Source organism: Palaemon carinicauda, chromosome 3 (assembly GCF_036898095.1).
Source record: "Palaemon carinicauda isolate YSFRI2023 chromosome 3, ASM3689809v2, whole genome shotgun sequence".
NCBI classification, from domain to species: Eukaryota; Metazoa; Arthropoda; class Malacostraca; order Decapoda; family Palaemonidae; genus Palaemon; species Palaemon carinicauda.
Genome location: NC_090727.1, coordinates 136726112 through 136742218, shown reverse-complemented (window position 1 = coordinate 136742218; position 16107 = coordinate 136726112). Strand labels below are relative to the sequence as shown.

Sequence of the window (16107 nt, the reverse complement as noted above, 5' to 3'; positions counted from 1 at the left end):
ATATATATATATATATATATATATATATATATATATATATATATATATTTATTATTTGCATTATCTTTTCCATATGCACTCTTTTATGAGGAGAAGATAGCTCCAATAGGGCGTTACTGTTTTAGATAACTTCTGTGATTTAAAAATCTATTCCCATGAATTTAGAGGTATATTACAAACACACACACACGCGCGCGCGCGCGCATTTCATCTACTCGAACTCTTTGGAGGGGTGGCACTAAAGGCAATGTATTTTATTCCAGTTTCTCTTAAGGATACGTTTTCTGGTTCCTCACTCGTGTTGTTTATACCTGTTGACTTGCAGTGGTTCCCAAACATTTTTTCTGCCATATCCCCTTGCAGTCAGTTCAACTATCCAGGTTTCCCCCTTCATGGGTATGAGAGAGCGTGGTTAAAACACACTGTCTATTTACTAATTTGATTTTAAGATTTACTAAAATATACTAATATACATAGTTACATCTACAATAAGCATAATATCTCAGACATGAGAAAATCCATCCGAGATTTTTTATTACTAGTAGGCAGTATAATTATTTCCCCCCAGCGGGAAATTTGCCCCAGTTTGGGAAATACTGGTGTAGAAAATGGTACCGATTTAGAATATGATTAATTGGTCGGCTGTGAGCGGGGAGCAATACACGAATCTAGCAAACATGAGGGGGTCACTGTACCCCTCATGTTTATATATATATATATATATATATATATATATATATATATATATATAAAATATAATATATATATGTAATATATATATATATATATATATATATATATATATATATATATATATATATATATATATATACTTACATACATACATACATACATACATTTGTGAAATAAAGTAGATTGAATCCTGACTATGAAGACATTTTCCAAAAGACTGATACGGAAGAAAAATCTAAAATGTTTTTACAAGGATTGTAAAATTTGTACGCAAAGACTTCCAAAAATCTGTTTAAACCCCCACAGAGTAGTTGGGACGTTGAAAAAATTGTTTATACTAACTCTCACAGGAGAGAAATGTCAATGAATCGACTTTTTAAAAAATTATTTTGATATCAATATCAGTTTAGTTATTATTAAACAACAGTAGATATATTCCTTTCCAATGCAATGAAAGTTTAATATCATTGAATATTTACAGATGGCCAGACCCCGGCGCTATCCACCAAATATGCCTGTTGACTATTGATTGGAAATAATTCCCCCCAGGTGTGCCTGAAACGATTTTTGTGAACTTTCTTAGGAGTTGCCTCGATGGTTTCTTTTATTATGTATAATGTAAACTTTATCTTCTGTGTCAAATCAGTCCTGTATGATATGTAGAAAGTAAATTATATATATATATATATATATATATATATATATATATATATATATATGTGTGTGTGTGTGTGTGTTCATATTCTGTATATACTGCATATATATATATACACACACACGCATATATATATATATATATGCACACACATATATATTATATATATATATATATATATATGCACACACACATATATATATATATATATATATATATATATATATATATATATATATATATATATATATATATATATGTAGAGAGAGAGAGAGAGAGAGAGAGAGAGAGAGAGAGAGAGAGAGAGAGAGAGAGAGAGAGATCCACGTGTGTGTGTAAATATTGTATATAGTGTGTGACTTGAAAATTCTGTTATTGTTACAAATAGATATTGAATTCAACTTGTCGGCTTTATTTGATTATTATTTTTGACATCGTTATTTGCGCTGTGCACATTATTCCATCTTATCAGTTATCCATTATATCAGTTTTGATAACTGAGCACAGTACATGAAATTAAAATTTCAGCGGATTTTTTATTTATTTTATCTATCGAAATGATACTATTTTGCCCTTTTCCCACAATCGCTGGTGTTTGCAGTGGATTTGCGTTAGAACTCTCCTTGATTGATTGATTAATTTGAGGTTTTCTGGCATATTGTCTCCTTGAACAGCTGATCTCAATTGTTTATGCCATTTAACTTGAAGGACAGCAAATACAAGATGAAATCAGCCGGTAGGAAAACAAGAAAAATCCCTATCTACCTTGTATCCGTGTGGCATATTGCTTGTGTGAAACTTTAATTAATGCCTGTCGACTGACGTGTTTCAGTGGATGTCTTCAAAGTAATTCGTTGTTTATCTTCATATGTCGCTGCATTTATTGAGTCATCGCCGTAGAGCATGTGATTGTTGGGTTATTCTTCAAACCCCATCAGACTTCAAGAGGCGATAGCATAAAATCACTTTAGTTACCATTGGCCGCTATCTCCCATGGCTATCTTTTAACCGAGATGTACATTCTCTTTAGAATTTGCTTATATAATTACCCCTTGCCTTCTCTCATACTCCTCGCCAACGCCCGTTCTCTCTCTCATTTTCTTCTTTTTCGTACTCACTACTCACAGCCTTACTCACTCCTCACTGATTCTCCTCCTTATCTTATCCTTTATTCTGTCTAACTCCCCTTTCACCCTCATCGACCCTCTTCCACCCTAGACCTCTTTTTAGGCTCTCCCATCATTTTACTCCACGGTCCTCACCAACATGTGTCTTCCATACTCCTCCCCACTTTCCCTCCCTCATCTGCTAACCCTCCTTTAACCCCCCCCCCCTTCCCCCAAGTCAGACCTCATTGGAAATGCAAGGAACAATCAAGCGTTGTGTCTCGCTTAGGTAATTACAGCCAGCTACTCTTGTATCGTTTGCTGCTGGATTAGAACGGTATCTCCATTGTCCACCCACCCACTCATTTACCACTCCCCCTCTTAGGGGTCCCTCCCAACATTCCCCACACTTCGCTTTACCCCCCTTACATAAGCTAATCCCCTTCATTCCCTACCAACTATTTCCCTTTCTTTTAGTGGGTGGGGTGGGGAGGGCGGGGACACCTTCATCAAAGGGACTAGTGCATTATCCAAGATATTGATTGTCCTTGTGCTAATAATAAGGTTCGACATACACAGTTTACTCAACAATTACGATTAGGTGTTGATCGGCGCAGCCGTTTTATCGATCTCTTTGTCCTTACGTAAATAGATTTTGTCACAAGAGCATCGTGTTTCTGTAAGACAGTTTTGATGTCGATGGTTTCTGCTTTTCGGTTGGTTAATGGCCTTCAGCAGTGAAGGGTTTCTCGGTTGGTTATTGACCATCAAGTGTGAAGGACTTTTCATTTGGTTAATGGCCCTCAGATGTAAAGGACTTCTCGGTTGGCTAACGGCTTTCAGGTGTGAAGAACTTCTCTTTTGGTTAATGACCTAAGGTGTAAAGGTCTTCTCGGTTGGTGAATGGCCTTCAAGTGTGAAAGACTTCTCCGTTGGTTAATGTCCTTCGTGTGTGAAGGACTTCTCGACTGGTTAATGGTCTTCAGATGTGAAGGACTTCTCGACTGGTTAATGGCCTTCAGGTGTGAAGGACTTCTCGACTGGTTAATGGCCTTCAGGTGTGAAGGACTTCTCGGTTGATTAACGGCCTTCAGGTGTGAAGGCCTTCTCGGTTGATTAACGGCCTTCAGGTGTGAAGGACTTCTCGACTGGTTAATGGCCTTCAGGTGTGAAGGACTTCTCGACTGGTTAATGGCCTTAAGGTGTGAAGGACTTCTCGACTGGTTAATGGCCTTCAGGTGTGAAGGACTTCTCGGTTGATTAACGGCCTTCAGGTGTGAAGGACTTCTCGGTTGATTAACGGCCTTCAGGTGTGAAGGACTTCTCGGTTGGTTAATTGGCTTCAGATGTGAAGGACTTCTCGATTGGTTAATGGCCTTCAGATGTGAAGGACTTCTCGACTGGTTAATGGCCTTCAGGTGTGAAGGACTTCTCGACTGGTTAATGGCCTTCAGGTGTGAAGGACTTCTCGGTTGATTAACGGCCTTCAGGTGTGAAGGACTTCTCGGTTGATTAACGGCCTTCAGGTGTGAAGGACTTCTCGATTGGTTAATGGCCTTCAGATGTGAAGGACTTCTCGGTTGATTAACGGCCTTCAGGTGTGAAGGACGTCTCGGTTGATTAACGGCCTTCAGGTGTGAAGGACTTCTCGGTTGATTAACGGCCTTCAGGTGTGAAGGACTTCTCGGTTGATTAACGGCCTTCAGATGTGAAGGACTTCTCGATTGGTTAATGGCCTTCAGATGTGAAGGACTTCTCGACTGGTTAATGGTCTTCAGATGTGAAGGACTTCTCGACTGGTTAATGGCCTTCAGGTGTGAAGGACTTCTCGACTGGTTAATGGCCTTCAGGTGTGAAGGACTTCTCGGTTGATTAACGGCCTTCAGGTGTGAAGGACTTCTCGGTTGATTAACGGCCTTCAGGTGTGAAGGCCTTCTCGACTGGTTAATGGCCTTCAGGTGTGAAGGACTTCTCGACTGGTTAATGGCCTTCAGGTGTGAAGGACTTCTCGACTGGTTAATGGCCTTCAGGTGTGAAGGACTTCTCGGTTGATTAACGGCCTTCAGGTGTGAAGGACTTCTCGGTTGATTAACGGCCTTCAGGTGGGAAGGACTTCTCGGTTGGTTAATTGGCTTCAGATGTGAAGGACTTCTCGATTGGTTAATGGCCTTCAGATGTGAAGGACTTCTCGGTTGGTTAATGGCCTTCAGATGTGAAGGACTTCTCGACTGGTTAATGGCCTTCAGATGTGAAGGACTTCTCGACTGGTTAATGGCCTTCAGGTGTGAAGGACTTCTCGGTTGATTAACGGCCTTCAGGTGTGAAGGACTTCTCGGTTGATTAACGGCCTTCAGGTGTGAAGGACTTCTCGGTTGGTTAATTGGCTTCAGATGTGAAGGACTTCTCGATTGGTTAATGGCCTTCAGATGTGAAGGACTTCTCGGTTGGTTAATGGCCTTCAGATGTGAAGGACTTCTCGACTGGTTAATGGCCTTCAGATGTGAAGGACTTCTCGACTGGTTAATGGCCTTCAGGTGTGAAGGACTTCTCGGTTGATTAACGGCCTTCAGGTGTGCAGGACTTCTCGGTTGATTAACGGCCTTCAGGTGTGAAGGACTTCTCGGTTGATTAACGGCTTTCGGGTGTGAAGGACTTCTCGGTTGGTTAATTGGCTTCAGATGTGAAGGACTTCTCGGTTGGTTAATGATTTTCAGGTGTGAGGGACTTCTCAGTTGGTTAACGGCCTTCATCTGGGAAGGATGATGAGAATGATGCAGAGCGTAGTATTACAACTTTTCCACTTGACGTACAAATTCGGATTCAGAAAAAAAAAATGTACAGCAAAGGGGAGTAAAAGATATAGCACTAAGTAATTCTGGAACCAGAGGCCCTGTAAGTGTTTCTGTTTCATCATTAAAAAGATAAGCTAATTTTAGATTATAGAAAAATTTGAGTAATTGAAGGAGAGGGTTTGGGAATTTTGGAAAAGAAAGTGAAGGCATGTGATTCAAGGAGATCTGAGGAGGGGGGAAGACCCCCTTGTTTGAGGAATACAGTAGAGGTCGAAGGCTCCGAGGGGGAGCCAATAACTTCTTTTAGTGGACGTCCTTAAGAATAGAAGAGCGAGGATGCAGAAACGTCTTGTACCTGTTATACATAATTTATAAATGCCATATAATTGATAACTGTATATAGGAAGAAGTGCTATCTATCTATCTATCTATCTATCTATATATATATATATATATATATATATATATATATATATATATATATATAGTGTGTGCGTGTATGTGTGTATATATATGCATATATGATTGTATCTACATTCAATTAGAGTGTGGATGTAGTTATTGTTTCTAGTTATTAGATCCTAGGATGTTCTATTCTTATCTATCGTTGCTTTTTTTATTTGTAAAGTTCATTCTTGTGACCCAAAGAAAATGATTGGACTGTGACATTTCAAAAACGAAACCTAACTGACGGATTCCTTTAGAGATGTAAATGTCAAACAATAGTTTTACGGTTCTCTTGATTAGAATAATTTTCATTCTCTCCGTGGTTATGATGATTTCTGCTTGATTTCAAAATGGTAGTTATTTGTCAATGATAAAATTAGAATCATACACAGGTTTGGGGCAATGAGGTTTGTGTTTAATATATAATCATGTCCACACTGCAATGAATTTGCCATGCATTATACATCACAATAATTAATCTCTCAGAAAGAAATTAATTTGCCACATGTATTCCATTCAGCCCCCACTACAGACTCGAGTTTGTATTCATACAGACGCTTATAATGAAACAATAGAAAAAGCGTTATATGTAGTTACAACAGGCAAATATTTGCCTTGCTCCTATTTATTTTAGGGAAGTGTTATTCGTTTGCATAAGTGATAAATGATGCATACTCGAACATTTTCAACTTAATTGATAATGATGTAATTGCTTTTGATGCATAACTTTTTTTTTTCATATGATTTTGGAGGGGATGGTGATCCATGTTTCATTGTCATGCATATCATGGCCGCTAATTCTACATATGTAAATTGGTGTCCAGTTCTACGAGTGCCAAGTTTTTTTTCCCCTTTTGATAAACACCCTTCATATTTTGTAATTGTAGATTATGGATCAATACTTGATCGGCTTCTGTTGGAGAGAGAGAGAGAGAGAGAGAGAGAGAGAGAGAGAGAGAGAGAGAGAGAGAGAGAGAGAGAGAGAGAGAGAGAGAGAGAGAGAGATATCTGTTGAATGGTTCCACTCCCATGGGGGAAAGGATTACCTTGTCGAGGCGCTCTCGTTTTTAATTATGTGGTGGTACGTATACATTTTGCTATGATGATCGCACACGTCGTTCTTAACATTCTCTCTCTCTCTCTCTCTCTCTCTCTCTCTCTCTCTCTCTCTCACACACAGCGTCTATGATTTCGGTGTTGACATCATTTAGAGAATCCTTTCAATCTATTATAATTACTCTTCATCTCCGATCACAACTCCAGACAGTCAGCTGACCACCCATAGGATGATTAACTACTTTAGATAAACAGAGAGGTACTCTGGATTTAATGGAACTTGCCCAAACCGATACCGCCTTACAACCGCTTACAACATCAAGTAAAGAGAGAGAGAGAGAGAGAGAGAGAGAGAGAGAGAGAGAGAGAGAGAGATGGGGTAAATGCTACTGCATGAAATATTAGGCACTTAGAAGAATATTTTGATACAACAAAGAATAAAAAGTTCATAGTTGGTTATTACGTTGCTATAAAACTCTGAATTGACCTTTGAATGATTAGACACTTGACAGTGTCAGTCAATCAGTATATTTAATTCGTCGATTTGCGATCGATAGATTGATTGATTGTTTCCTAAAATAGAAGTTTTGGGATGGCTGGATATACAGCAGGTTGTTGTAGGTAACCCTCCAAAAGTAATGACTCCACTTCCACACTTTGAAAGCCAGAATGTATATATATATATATATATATATATATATATATATATATATATATATATATATATATATATATGATATTGTCTACGTGGTTTTTTTTTTTTTTTTTGTGTAATCCACCAACCTTGTTGGAGGCTGCGTGTTATCCATGTCGGTCTGTCCTTAAAATCTTCAAAGTACACTCATATATTTAAGAGTCACAAATAATAGTCCCAGTTCGTCTTCACAGACTGGCAAGTATTGTGCTAAGCAAAGATCTGGCAATAATTTTAGTGTTCTAGGAGAGTTTTAAATGTTTTGGATGCTGTCTGAGCAAAGATCTGGCAATAATTTTAGTCGAATGTACTTGTTAGCAAGTTCGACGAGTAGGTGGTGAATGGCTTCAGAAAAAGGATTTTAGAGTTTCATTTGAGATGAGATACTTTATATTTGGAACGTATATCGCCAGGCAATCCCAAATCAGTTCTTCCAGAGTATTTCTTTGTGAATTACCGATAAAATATTTCATGCAAAGGGTATGGTATGAGACATATAACAAGAAAGTACTTTACAGTGCATCATGAAAAGTTTTCATAATGATACGAAAGACATTTTGAGAAAATATTCAATAAAATGCGAGTAGAAACTCGCTAGAAATACGTGTTGGAAAGCTTTTTTATTATAATCTTGTGCTAAGAATGAAGTGCAATGTAACCTTATTTCTCTGTTACGGTTTCACCTGCCATTGGTAATTCATGATAGAACTATTTCTTATAAACGAAGTAGTTGATGTCTATCCAGACTGAACTCACATCTCTCTCTCTCTCTCTCTCTCTCTCTCTCTCTCTCTCATTTATTCCCAATCTACCAACCTTTATAAGAAATAAAAACAAAATGTCAATCTTTCTTCTTCATAATTGTAAGATATGAAGTTTCATTTCCGTTCTTACCTTTCCCCTTTATTTCTTTAGGTCGGAAAGTTTCAATTTCTCTTAATAAAAGAAAATTCTAAGGAAAGATAGAAGGGTAATGTTTATTCTTTTTCATTTAGTGAATGTTCCTTGCAAGAGGGTTTTTATCTAAAGGTCAATTGAAAGAATAGAATTTCCGTCTTTTTCCATATTTCAAAATTTATTTGTAAATATTAATAAAGTGAGCGTTTGACTTTAGTAGCATAGTCTGTGGTGTGATATTATTTACGTGTAGTTATATTAGTAAATCCAATGTACATGAAACTTGAGAGTCGAGAGTCACCTTGAAAAGTATGTCAAGCTTTGGATACAATGTTTACACACGCTTGTGTGTGTGTGTGTGTGTATATATATATATATATATATATACATATATATGTGTGAGTATATATGTATATACATGTCTGTGTATATCAGAGAGAGAGAGAGAGAGAGAGAGAGAGAGAGAGAGAGAGATACTGTATATATATATATATATATATATATACATATATATATACATATATATATATATATATATATATAGTTTATGTGTGTATTTATATTCATTTACATGTGTTAATGCATTACATATGCGATATATATCTATATATCTCTATCTTTGCTCCCCGTGGTTCAGTTCCTCATCAAAGACGCAACTCGTTCAGGCACTAAAGCTGACTAGGTCTAACGACATCTTGCCAGAAATCTTGGACTGGCTTTGCGAGCAAAGGGACATCTCCATACAGTAGGATGCCCTCAAATCATTCCTCCTGGAGTAGTACTCACCATCGCCAGGTGGCCAAGAGTTTTCAGTGCTCTCAACAACTATTGAGGGATCAAAAGGCGTCGATGGCCTTCATGGCAATTATCAGTATTGCTTGTCATCGGCTTGCTGGTGACGGTTCTCTTAAAGTGAACCTATTTAGTGTCCTTTGTACACCATGCCTGCTGGAACCAGTGGGAGTCACTTTTACCAATGTTGACACTGCCGTTAAGGACCTAACGATCAGTGTTGACACCCTCATGGACAGCTACTTCTCCACAGTCAAGAACTCCATCAACAACTCCACTCCTGATGAAGGGGGCAACCAAACTACACTAGCTGAAGCTGAGGTGTGAGTTGAAGGACATCGATGTGTGATAAAAGCCACTCACCACTTACTTATGCCATTCCAAGTCTGCACACCAACCAACGACCTCAACAGCCACTATTGTGCGACTACACTTCCAGATTCAGTGCTGCTGCTAAGAAATGGGCTACCATATGTCACAAAAACGTGAAAGTAGGCATGTTGTGGTGGCTTACCCATTAGCTAATCTTTTCTTTTTGCATGATTCTGGATCTAATGTGCACTATCTGGTAGGTACTGGTTCCTGTCATTCTCATCTACCTCGTGCCCTTTTAGGGCATAACCGAATCATTCCAAGACTGCTGATGTTCAGTTGCTGGCCACCAACTTATTTTAGTGCAGCGAGTGAAGATTCTGCGGCTGGTATACGGCGGGCTACGAGGTCAAAGACTGTTGCATGCCCCTTGCGTCACACCCACGATTTCACACAAATTTTGCCCGTATACCCCCCGTAGCTGGTAGTACGGCCACTTGTGCCCAAGGCCTTACATCGCAGGAGTTCATGGCTACGACTGAAAAATTCCCACGTACAGCCAAAAAATTCGTACGGGGAGTTGTGCCCAACGCCTAAGTTTTATGTCCTCGTAGCTATGCGTCCTCAGTCCTTGTCACACTGAGGTAAATGAGCGAGTTAGATTTGGGGGGAGAACTGTTTAGTTAAAAGTGATTTCAGGGAAGAAAGGAATAGCTATACTCTAAAATTTCAAAATTAGAATATTCATTCGGTTTATCCCTTATGATGGGAAAGATAGTTTCTCGAAAGCTTGATTGTAATACAATATACACATTATATACATTATACTAGTGTATTCGAGCCGTCAAAAGGGACTGCTGAATATTTAGATAGATATGCACACACACACACACACATATATATATATATATATGTATATGCGTATATATATATATATATATATAATATATATAAATATATATATATATATATATATACATATATGTATGTATGTATATATATATAATATAAATATATATATATATATACATATATGTATATATATATATATATATATCCAGACGCTTGCTCTATTAAATGTGTGTATGCATGTGAGAGAGAGAGAGAGAGAGAGAGAGAGAGAGAGAGAGAGTGTCACCATCTACTTAGGAGCTCCACAATTTCCGAGCTTAAACGTAATCACCATATTGCTGAAGCTTATCGAGTGCCTCTACCTTCACCCGTAAGTAGACCCGTCCTTAGTCGTGCGAACTATTGTTCCACAAGTGTTAAGGTGATGTTGTCTTTGGTCGAAGCCCCGGAGCTATGCCAATCGGAAAGTACCTCACGTTTCCAACGTATTTGCAGTGCCCTTCTTTGCCCATTTTTTGGTTATTAATATATTTGTTTCCTAAATTTAGATTGTTATTAATATTTTATACCTCTTATGGATCCTCTGGTGAAATATTCTATGCTTTTAAATTAACATTAGGTTGTAGAAAATATCATTATAAGATATCTTATGTACTCGGGTTCGTTAAAATAATAAGAGACGGAATTGCCATGGCCCAGTCTGCCTGATATGAACTGACTATCGTTATTTTATAGTTGCATAAACCCCTCCGTCTTCTCTTAAAAGTCATAAGGGTATGATAACGTAATGAAAACGTTCCTGCCTAGCATTTTGGCAGATTCGGGTTTGAGACCCGTGCGAGCTCGATAGTTTCTTTAGTGTCTTCAGCCTCACCATCGTTGTGAGCAAAGGAGCGGGGGCGAAGGGTTGTGGGACCCTATAGGTCTATCTACTGAATCATCAGCAGCCATTGCCTGGCTTTCCTTGGTCCTAGAATGGGTGGAGAGGAGCTTGGGCTCTGATCGTATGTATATATGGTCAATCTTTAAAGGCATTGTCCTGCTGAAGTCATTGTCACTGTCCCTTGCCTCCGCCATTCATGAGCGTCTTTTAATAACTTTAAAGACTGAAATTTCCGATTAACCAATATAATGTACGAATAGAGTTTTTTTTATGTCGTCTTTTCAGAAAAATAGCGTTGCCTCGAACAGTCACAGATAATGGCAGCCTACAAGTAAATATCACACGTGTTAATTTTCCACTAATGATTGTTATTTATCCGTTGCATCATCTGTACTGTAATCTTAAACTTATATTTAGTTTTTTAAACTGATCGGGGTGGTCTGTTATCCAAATTTCATACCGTATATACATATATAATATATATATATATATATATATATATATATATATATATATATATATATATGTTTGCGTCTGTATGTTGGAACCGTTTTTGCATAAATATTTCAGGTAAGTACGTACTGGGATTCACCTTCTCCCCCTCTTCAATAGATTTTAAGGGTTAAATTGGACAAACTTAATTCGCAGTATATGTAATACAGATGTGTTTTAAGGTAAGAATTATGGATCCACGTAGTTGTGGTAAAAGGTTTATGTGTGTGTGTGTGTATATATATATATATATATATATATATTCATTCGTAGAAACTTTTTCCCTATATATATATATATATATATATATATATATATATATATATATATATATCAGGTAATTAAGTGCATATTGGGTTTCACCTCCCCCGACCAATAGATTTTAATAGTTAGGTTGGACAGACCTAATTCACTGTATATGTGATATTGAAATAAGTTTGAGGTAAGAATTGTTGATATACGTAGTTGTGGTAAAAGTTTTATATATATATATATATATATATATATATATATATATATATATATTATATATATACATATATATATATATATATATATATATATATATATATATATATATATATATATTATATATATATACATATGTATATGCATATGTATATATATTTATTTATTTATATTTATATTTATATAAAGTTAAGTATTAAGGATAAGTGTTTGTCGAGTAAATGTTTGTTACCAAAAAGTTCCTACGCTTAAAATTTCGCGCGCAAATATTCGTAAGGGATAAAGTTCGTCTTAAAAACGTACCCACGGAAAAGTTCGTATGGTACGCACGTTCTGTAAAATTTTGTAATATCTTTCACCCCCGTCATAAAGCCTTTTCCTTACTTTTAATTGAGGTCGGAATAGCTTGTATTTAACTTCCTTCACAAATCTTGATTCGTCTCTCACTTTTAATCTATATTTAGGATATGTTAACGTTCAATAATTTAACAATAGTGCCATTCTAGTTCACATTCCTTTTCATTATCTCTTTCTAATTTGAAACGTAAGCACGTAATGCAGTAGGTAATTTAAATGTATTATTATTTGATATTAATAGAATATCACTTGTTAAATAGAAATAAATGTTAGCAAAAGCAAGTATGTTTTCAATATTAAATCTTATTAGTGTCAAGTAACCCTGAGCACCTAAACATATAAAGTAGATAAATTATGATAAACTAAAACGTATGACTAGAATCACGGATGGGAAACCTGCGGCCTTAAGGCCGCATATGGCCTTCTGGACCATCAAGTGCGGCCTTCTACGGCCTTTAATATATGTACAGTATGTGTAGTATATTTCTGCTTTGACACTGAATAGTGTGTGTTTGAAATCATTCCATTGTATGTACACACATACAAATATGTACACACAGACAATAAGGAAGTTGTGTTTAGTGATGTACCTCCCAGAGAATGGAAGCAATTTTTCCTTGAATTCAATGAATCCTAACTTGATACAACTAGCAGTTTTTCTTTGTCAGCTGCAACAGCTGTTGTATCTGACAATGAAAAAACTGCTAGTCGCAGTGAGTGAGTGATTTAACGTATGATGGACGAGTTCCTGTTTTGTCCATCTCCTCACTGTAACCTATGTTAGTTTTAGAGGAGTCAACAGGTTTCAGATATTTGGCATGAAAATATTTTATTTGCGCTTTCACTGATGAGTTTTGATTGTATGGTAAACAACTTCCCTTAGGTAGCCTTAACGCAAGGACAAGAAGAACAGACATTTTAACAACTTCAATAAGCAATGTCACAAAGGAGGACAAAATTCTACTTCCTTATTATAAGAAGTTATGCACTGATGGTATTCCAGCTATGATGGCTAAAAACTATTGGTTTATTGAGTGTCATAAGAAAGCAAATAATTGATTTTCTGTTAATGCAAACAGCTAGTCTGTTTAAACAGATACAATGTTTTACTTGGGTGTTGCATTTTTATGAGATGTGATTGTTTAAAAAGTACCTACTTGCCAATATAAAATATTTGAAAAGGTTATATTGTTGATATTTTTAAGCTATTTTTTTTTCCAAAAAATTAATATTATTTTATTTATCAGTTCAATACAAAGAACCTACTTACTTAACTAAAGTAATTTGAAAATGACATGCTTTCGATATTATTTATTTACTTACGGTAGTTTGAAAACTACCCAAACTTGAATGAAATATTTTAAAATTTAGTTTTCAGTATGATTCATTTACTGATTACTTGTATAAAAAGTACTTAATTCAAATATTTGAAATTGTAATGCTTTAAATTTTTAGAAACCTGTCACTCTTTCTTTAGATTACTAATAAATTACTTGGAGGATAAAATAACCAACAAAATTCTATGCGGCCTTAAGGAGCATCGAGGAATTACGAGATGGCTTTCATCCAAAAAAGGGTTCCCCACCCCTAGATTATATGCGTATACTATCAATTACGTCAGCGGCAAGTCCGAGCATCAAACAGGCTTTCGACTAGTAATCCGTTCTGCATTTTTAGTAATAAAAGAGGAAGATCGGAATTTCGAACCATCTGTCAAGACCAAGAAAGGTTGCAATGGGTGGGTCTTGCCAGGTTCGAATCTAGTCTTTGATCAGAGGGAAGAAAAAAGCTCTTGAAAGGAACACAATGATAAATGGAGGACCAACGTTTTAAGGACCTCTCTCTCTCTCTCTCTCTCTCTCTCTCTCTCTCTCTCTCTCTCTCTCTCTCTCTCTCATAGCATTGTACAGAAATCATCTGTAGTTTTTATAACTATCTATATTATTGATATTTCTATTTCCATCCTTTAAGGATCCAAGTCTTCTCATCAATATGATGCGTCTTCCATTCTTTACCGTTTCCTCGATTTAGGTCTGATTGTGTTTACGAATATATATATATATATATATATATATATATATATATATATATATATATATATATATATATATATATATATATATATATATATATATATATATATAAATTATATATATATATATATATATATATATATATATATATATACTGTATATATATTGAAATCAGCACAAGAGATAGGTGGAAAACTTCCTAAAGAAAACCAAGGAAAGCTAACATAAAATACCAAATTCCTAATAAAGAAACTAAATAAAAGGAGGAAAAAATTCATGAGAGATGAAATAGATTTACAAAACTATACAAAACAATAAGCAAACTAAAAACCCAAGACATTTGTAAACACAATCAGACTTAAATCGAGGAAACATTAAAGAATGGATGACGCATCTTGTTGATGAAAAGAAGACTTGAACCAGTTGCCAACACATGTTTGTATTAAAGGATGCAAATCGAAATATCAAGGATATGGATGGAGTTATACAAATTGCAGAGGAATTCTGTACAATGCTATGCAACATAGATATAAGAAATAACTTTGCCAATGGAAATAGTGAAACATCTGAACCCGTATCAAAAGTAACAGTAGGAGAAGTAAAGAAAACATTAAAATGCATGAAAAGAGGCAAAACAGAAGATGAAGATGGCTTGGTAATTGATTCGATAATGAATGAAGATTTCATAATTGTAAAACTCGCAGATATTAATACAAAATGTCTGTAAGAATGTTCCATACATACAGCTTGGAAAAACTTTATCCTTATATTAATTCACAAAAAGGGAGACACGAACATAATTACCGTCTGATAATTTAATGTCGGAAATGTATAAACTATTTACATAGATCATATTAGGTAGAATAGGAAGACAGCTAGACTTCAACCAAGAGAGGAGGTAGGCTTTGGTAGTAGGTATTCAACAACTGACCATATCCATGTAATTAACTAGCTAATAGAAAAACCAACAGAGTAATAAAAACTACCATGTATGTCATTTATAGACTATGAGAAAGTTTTTGATACTGTCAAAACTTAAGCAGTAATGAAAACCATTAAAAGACAAGGAATAGATGAATATTATGTTAGAACATTTGAAGATATGCATAAAGGAAGTACAGTAATCCGAAAACTACTTAAAAAGAAAAAATTTCCATTGAGAAAGGAGTTACACAAGAAGAGCTGATCTCTCATAATTTATTCACAGCATGCCTTGAAGAAGTTTTTAAAGATTGGAGTGGGAAAATGTAGAAATTAACATTAATGGGGAATACCTTGAAAACTTAAAATTTGGAGATGACATATTTCTGTTTGGTGAATCACGGGAAGAATTGCAATAGATGATGGAAAATTTTAGTAGAGAAAACAGAAATGTAGGGTTGGGAGTGAATATAAGTAAAACTAAGATAATGTTTAATGAATATACAAAGCGATAACAAAGAGGGGTATGGACGAACCTCTAAAGATTGTTAATGAATATTCATACATACATACATACATACATATACCAAAGGCACTTCCCCCAATTTTGGGGGGTAGCCGACATCAACAAGAAACTAAACAAAAAAGGGGACCTCT

At 35.9% G+C, this 16107-nt stretch overlaps 1 protein-coding gene across 1 annotated transcript; it reads right to left on the bottom strand.

Annotated features, from left to right (window-relative positions):
- Positions 1–3293: 3293 nt before the first annotated feature.
- LOC137634303 (serine/arginine repetitive matrix protein 5-like) lies at positions 3294–5204 on the bottom strand. The gene has a single exon (XM_068366659.1). It carries the CDS (start codon positions 5202–5204, stop codon positions 3294–3296), a length of 1911 nt encoding a protein of 636 aa, XP_068222760.1.
- Between the last annotated feature and the right edge of the window lie 10903 nt (positions 5205–16107).